Below are 7,302 nucleotides of genomic sequence, written 5' to 3'. Positions count from 1 at the left end.
AAACATTGTAATACATATTTGCTGCCGTACCTTAATTTACGAATCGACGTAACCGTAAGTCGAATTGGCTTTGACCTTAACTTAAAGTAACGCCAAGTTTATCGAATTAGGTGTTTAAGTTAAATATGGCTGTATCGCTTTAAACTTAACTAAATCACAGGGGGTAGGCTACGTAGAACCAACCCCTGAAAAAACGTTGCTATAGAACACGCCTATATCTTAACTTTTCGTCGTTGGAAATATACTAACAAGAAGGGAGAAATCTGATTGGTCTTATTTAACATGTTTTAATATTTTTGCATACCCAATTAGTTCAGGGGTTCTTAAACTTTTTTCATCGCGGACCCCTAATTTTGTTTCGGGCTTCGCGTGAACCACGGTAGCCAAAAAAAAATTAAAATGTGCCGCATAAAATGACGTCACAATACAAATATACTTCCTAAATCTGCTAATTTCGATCCAAGAAATGTGAAAGAGAAATGGAATGTAAATACATTCAGTGAAAAACCTGTTATTTTTAATTAAACTGTGGAATGTGTTTCAATGGACGTTGTTTTGTAATCGCAATCTCGTATTAGCTTCAAGTTTCCATATAGTGTAGCCTAGTTTTTGTCAGTCACAAATATTTATGTATTAGTTGCCCTGTCTCAGTGTGCATTGGCTGTCACTAAAATCACATCTCTGTAATTTGAACGCTACAATAAACAGAAATCCGATAACCTTACGCTGGGTAGGCCTACGTCTTATGGCCGCCTTTTGCGGCCAGCCAGTCTTAATCTTGCTAAACTCGCCAGTGACGTCACAAAATATGCCCGGCAGTTTGAATTTACCATAAACCTAGCGCTTTTTAAATATGTGGCAGAAATTTGGCGCAAAGTTTTGCAACAGTGGCCACAAATTATGGAATGTAGTTGGATATCGAATGATTGCATTTTTCAAGAAAAATATAAACGGTTAAATTTTTTACTGAATCATATTTTTTATCAGTTATGTTTGTTCCGCTCAAGATGTTGCTAATAATAATTAGTTTTTTTCGGAATTTCGCCATGCGAAGATAGCCTTAGGAAGAATGAGGCCTGAGGATGTCATTCTTGTTTATTTCAAAGCCTAAAGTATAAACTAGTTTCTCTATGAGTCACCTAAGGTTAGTTCGCTGTTTTGCTGTTATAAAAAATAACAAAATTAAAAGAGGAGTTATAAAAAGCTTAGTCACCGCACATAGGATGTGCAAGCTGAAGGTTTCTTAACGAGCTGAGATTGCTCGGTTGCAGCACTGCAAGAGAAGCTAAAACTTCATAAAAAAATTGATCCTACTTATCTGTGTATTGTAACGATGAATAGGCATATGCGTATTTCCACCCTAAGTTTATTACCTTAAACCAACTTTATTACCCTTGTTACCGAATTGGCCGCCAAGAAAGAAATAAAACTACTTTAGATTTATAATTTGGCTAATGAACCGTGATTTAGTCGACGAATGAGGCGAGAGAAAACAACATATAATCGTATCATATCGTCGGTAATACGTAAAGCCTTACGAGTCCACCAATATTCATTATCAGGCCTGTCACCCCTTTTCCAAACTGGGCACGAGGCAAAGCTCATTTATTTTGGTTATATATTAAAAAGTCAATGATTACAAAAAAAACTAGTTGTATTTTCATTACAGCCGTTTCTTTGTGACCATGGATCCCCAGTCAACTCATTTTTTTTTTAATTTAATTTCTGCGAAATAATAGAGTTTGATGCAATTTTAAGCAATTTGCCAAATGGTTAATGCAACTTCACACTACAAAGAATTTTAACATAAATTAATGCACTTGTTTGTGCTGCTTCACGCCAATTTTAACAAGATTTGTGATGCCCTAAATCTGTGAGTGCAATTAAACTCACAAATTCTCGTTTTGGTAAAACCTTCTTGATAAATGCCACTTTGCCGAGTCAATTTGCCTTCCTATGCTAAAGCTTTACCAATTATATCAAATCAAATACTTTTATTCGTTCTTTTGTACGAAGGCTTTGTCGCCTTTTTCTTAAATATGATTATATATTTTTCAATTGCATAAAATCCTGAATCCGTCCCTGATAGAGAGGTATTGCAATACGCCTCACTGATACCTTGCTTAATTTAGATCTAACCCGCGAGTTATGTTGCTGGCACCTGGACCCCGTGTACAAATACAATGCAGTGTGCAATTAAACTCCAGCTTTCAAGTTAGGTTTACTTATAGCCCTAAACAATTCAATAGGTGTTCGATCTTTATTTCAAGGTCGGTCAGTCGTCGCACATTGCTTAGTTTGAACTGGAAAGAAAGTGCAACGAGAAGGAAGGAAAACAAAACAACGCAAAAGGGCATTTACCGACAGCAACTTAAATAACATTTTCACGTAGAATCAACGAAATATGATGTGGAGCTGTAACGTTCAAGAAAATAGCAAGGTACAATTTTTGCAAAGCAAGTTTTTTTGTACAAATATACTTGAAAAAACTTGCTTTTATTACTTTTAAATGATTCCCCCCCCCCCCTCGTATGTTACGCCTGTATAAATAAAAAGGTAAACAAAGGCACAAAAGGGACGGACAAGCTGATCAAAAAAAAGTGTCGCGAAAGAGTATATAGACGACCTGGCAGCGTCACTTGCAGGCAAAGCCGCAGTGACAAGTCATCGTATAGCTTCGGGGCACTTGTTTATAGAAATGCGCGCATCAGGGGATCAGTAGCGCTACAATGAAGTATCAGCGCTATTATTACGACGTGAGCGGGCAATTTCTAAAATCAGAAACGGGTTATTTCGCAATGCGGTCCGACGGGTCTACCGGTATCGCAGTAGTGATTGTTAGGGATATTGCCTTTCCTGTGAGGTAATATGTGATGTCCCTGGTAAGCCGGTAGAGGCTACTCCATCATTTCCCCCGCTGTGAAAAACGTCCTGTTTATTTATCATGATTGCTGCATAAACCACAGAAAACCGATCGTGTTTTTATTGGAACAAGCAATCTTCGGCATATCCTTACACGATCTTAGCTATTCGCTCGGCCGATACGCATTTATCTACAACTCTTGTATTCCGGCGTACATGACCAAAGCGAAAACAGACGGCATGAGATGGTAAACGTTATAAAACATATAGTTTTTATGGGGAGCTGTTTGGTTTCGAATTCGCCACACGCTTACAATTCGGAATTTTGAAGTCAGCCTAAAACCCCTTCGCCAGCGCTGGTCACCGAAACGCCGCCCGGACCAAAACCGCAGTTTAACGCGTAAGGCGAGCTGCCGTCGTTTGCCAGGGCCGTTCGTATCGTGTCGTTTTCCCAAATGTTTTGCGCGAACGTGCCGGGCCCGAATTCGTCGGCCACTGGGTCCTGGCCTAGACTGGCGGCGGCGATCTGAAATGGTCGTTTTTCACCTCCGCCTCCATCGTGGCTGCTGATTGCGACGGCTTGCTGATGATGTTGCTGTGGTTGCTGCTGGAAAGGGTTTGCGCCGTAGCTACATTGAATCGAGTAAGGGTCCGACTGATTGTAGTGCTGGGCGAGCTGGTTACCGGGAAAGGACGGCGAAGAGGCGGCTCTGTTGTTTTCTTCTGTCGGATAGTGCTGTTGTAACGCAGAAGTGTCGGCAGCTGGCAGGCCAGGAGCGGCTGCGCTTGTAGTGTCTTGCTTCGCCTGTCGCCAGTAGGCGTCCGACTCCAGCTGCTGTATGCGGATCCTCAGCTTGTGATTCTCGGTCTCGACAACGCGGTTGCGGTCCAGCAACTCCGAGATCTGCCGCTCCAGGTTCATCATCTTAGCCTTCTTGCGGTCGCGGGCCGCCTGCGCTGACTCGCGGTTTTTCAGCTTCTTGCGCAGCTCCTTGTCGGTGACGTGCTCGAAAGTCTTGCGCGGAGTGACCGGCTGATGCTGGTGGTGGACGTCGCCCATCTGCGAGTCGGCTCCGAGCGCGCCGAAGAACGCCACGTCGGAGGAAGAGTGGGGCGGCGTGGTGTCGAAGTTCTGGCAGTCGTAATTGTGCATTCGGGCGCGGGAATTTCCGCCAGGGTCCTGGGCCGCCGTCATCGCGTCGTTGAGGAGGTGAAACTGGGCGTATATTCCGTTCGGCGTGGGTTCCAGAGACATCTGCTCCCCCTTAATGGAGGAAAAACCAGCAACGTCGGTCCTGACCGGAAAAGGCGACAACATGGGTCCGTCGCAGCCCTCCATTCCAAAGCATTGTGACTGCTCGTTCGCGTTGACGTTGGTTGGCGATGTTGAGCTCGAAGAGGAAGATGAAGATGAGGAGTAGGAGGAATGGGTGGTGGAGGACTTGGAAGGCGAGCGCTCCGACTTCACTGACGTCATTGACGTTTCGGGGACTGTCCGATTACGGAGCGCGTCGAAAGCGGACCCGAACTCGTTGAGGACCATCATGTCGGTTTTCATCCCTACTTTTTTGCGCAGAAATTAGAAACAGCAGCGAGCAAACGGCATCAGCAAATCGTTTTTTGACGCCAACTTAGAACAATCTTGTCAAGTCTGTTGCAAAATAACATGAACAAACGATAAAGTTATGCACCAGATATTGCAACTCAAACAAGTTACTTAAACAATCCATCACGAACAAGCATATAAATTTGTAGCTAAAAATAGTGTATTAAAATTTGAGAACTGCATGAATTATTTAAAACCAATATGGCAAAGTAATTAAACACGTTTGCCAATGCGCTTATATGTGTGGTTAATCTATTTGGTATGTTAATTAAATATAATGATATACGATCAGTTCTGTTCTATTTTGTTGCCAATCACTTGGTTGTATAATTTCGAGTCTAATAAACTGCAAAATAGAAATTTTATAACTTTATTTGACCAACAGACAAAACTAAAATATATTAACGTTTTCACTTTCCTTCCACTGACACACAAGCGGCTATTGCTATGAAATTATTATTGTTAGGTTTAAATTTTTCTCTAAAAAGCTAATGCTATATCGCAAGCGTTCCTAGTTGACCGGATCATACTTGAGGCTCCATCTAATACGCTAATCCTGAACAACTGCACTGACCTACTTCCGACCAATTATTACCTGACTCTCGCTGTCAATATCGCGATAATTATTATCGCAGCGTCGGCAGAGGAGTAGCCAACGCAGAGCGCATGCGAGTTTCCTGTTTGGCAAGTTAATGGAACGTGTTTTAATGGAACATTTCAGTAGCGAGAGGGCGCGGGATCGAAAGAGTGCTTCTCGATCGCAGGCAAAAGGGCGACTTCTAAATGCGCGCCGCCTGTAAACACAGCTATAATTCGCCGCGCCACTCACTGATCAGGCCCATCATACCTGCTCTTAAGTATTAGCGATCATTCGCCTGAAGGGGGCCGTCTAAATCCGAGTGATGCCCGCAGGCAACGTTCAATCCGCGCCCCGACGGGCCTTGGATTCTACCGCGCCGCAGCGTCCTGGTTGCATTGCATCTACTAAAAGTGTCGCCGGGCACTTTTACGACGCGGCTCGTTAATTTAACGCCGGTTTAAGTTACGAGCGGTTCGCGCCACGGTATTCCACCGATACAAAGACAATTCTTCTGAATTATGTTTAATTTTCCTCTGAATAATTATTAAGACGACCATTATAGTCGCTTCCACAACCTTTACATTCCGTTTGAAACCGGTGTGCATTAACAAATTAAATTGATGTCGAATATTAGATTTAAATGCAAAACCTTATTTATCACATACCTTTGGCCGTTTTTATCACGTATGTATGTCTGCAATATTTTGGGTACAATACGACGCTAAACCGAATTAAACATTTCGCAGGATTTTAGTTAAGGAATGGCTCTACTATATTTAAATAAAATATGCTTCCATCACTTATTTTATGGCCACATATATTGCTTGTTTCGTCACTGCAGTGCAGGTGCTTCTCGGTTGTAAATCCGATTTTCCTCGTTGGCGATTTTCCGCTCATCAAAGCGAAAAAATGCCCCCGGCTGCGGCTATTTGTCATGTTTTTTGTTTATTGACACTCGCTACTGAAATCGTATTTGTTCCAAAGGGACGATTTTTGTATTTTGTTTTCAATTTAGGCGTCAACGAGCCGAATATTCGGTAATCGAAATCTCAAAAAACGTCACACAAAAAGGCCTAGTTTACGCCTAGTATTTTTCAAGTCAAATTGCAACTAATTCTAGTATTTACACGTACGTGCTGACACAAGGTACTTTAAGATTGTTTATCATTCCAACATAAAGAGTTCAGCATATTTCTGTCGGTGCGATTTTTAATTTCAAATCCTAGGTTAAAGTGTTTTAACGTAGCCAATAAGAAAAAGCAAGTTTTAATTTAAAGTAACAGCTAAATATTTTGCCTTGTAAACACCTTCTGTCTCATGGATAAAAGTGCATGCGAAAGAACATTTGCGGTGTATGGCTAAGCTCAACTTTCACTTTTGCCTTCTTTGAAAGTTGTAATGTCTTAATCTAAATCTAAACTTAAATAAACAATCTATATTTTTAATATTATCTTCTCTGTCAATATCACTACAGCCCTCTTGACACAGATATTCCTTTCTGCCGGTTGAACATTGTCATTGCGTTCGACTTTCTACGGCTAGCAACTTTCTAAAATCGCCAAATTAGAGGGAAGCAATTCTTTTGAGTGGCAGTTCTTGTCATTTACCGCCATCTTGCGGATGTCTGATTAGACAACTAAAGCTGTTTTTTGACCGGGAAGAGAATTGTCATATAAGTGCAAAAAACTAATAATTGGGCAGCTTAGGCGCAATCTTTAGATCAAATACCTTTTATCTTCCTAAAACAGCGCACAATTTAACAAGACATATAGGCCTACTTGTATATTCTCAACGCAAATATATACAATACAATATCATTTTTTTGTTTTTAACCAACGTAAACCTTTTACTTAAGGGGCATACCAGGAATGCTTCAGCAGAGACTAGAATATTCGATTAGATTGCATCGGAGTCGATACTCGATGCCAAGTGGCGATATCGGAACTCACCCGGTGCTAGGGCGGTATCGGCGTCGATCCGACACCAAATTAGCATAGGTGTTTTAGTCATGATTTGCGATCCAACTCAGTTATTTCTACATTAAAAAGTAAATTTATTAAACCATAGTAGGTTAACCATGAATGCAACTGAACCTTTCAACGCTGCAGCAAATTAAAAAAACAATAAAAAAAATCATAATTTAACGTTTCAATTTTATCGATTTAGCTTGTTTGAGCATAGTAATGACGTAATTTGCTATCGGATCGCGTTATTCATTGTGCCATTGTTGGCCACCCTGACCTAACATAGACGG

General features: G+C 41.4%; 1 protein-coding gene across 1 annotated transcript; it reads right to left on the bottom strand.

Annotated features, from left to right (window-relative positions):
- Positions 1-3,193: 3,193 nt before the first annotated feature.
- Positions 3,194-4,408, bottom strand: LOC146163680 (uncharacterized). The gene has a single exon (XM_083380565.1). It carries the CDS (start codon positions 4,406-4,408, stop codon positions 3,194-3,196), a length of 1,215 nt encoding a protein of 404 aa, XP_083236691.1.
- Positions 4,409-7,302: the final 2,894 nt, after the last annotated feature.

The sequence above is a fragment of the Ascidiella aspersa genome, chromosome 2 (genome assembly GCF_963924565.1).
Source record: "Ascidiella aspersa chromosome 2, kaAscAspe10.2, whole genome shotgun sequence".
Classification (NCBI taxonomy): Eukaryota; Metazoa; Chordata; class Ascidiacea; order Phlebobranchia; family Ascidiidae; genus Ascidiella; species Ascidiella aspersa.
This window is presented reverse-complemented; position numbering and strand designations above follow the sequence as displayed.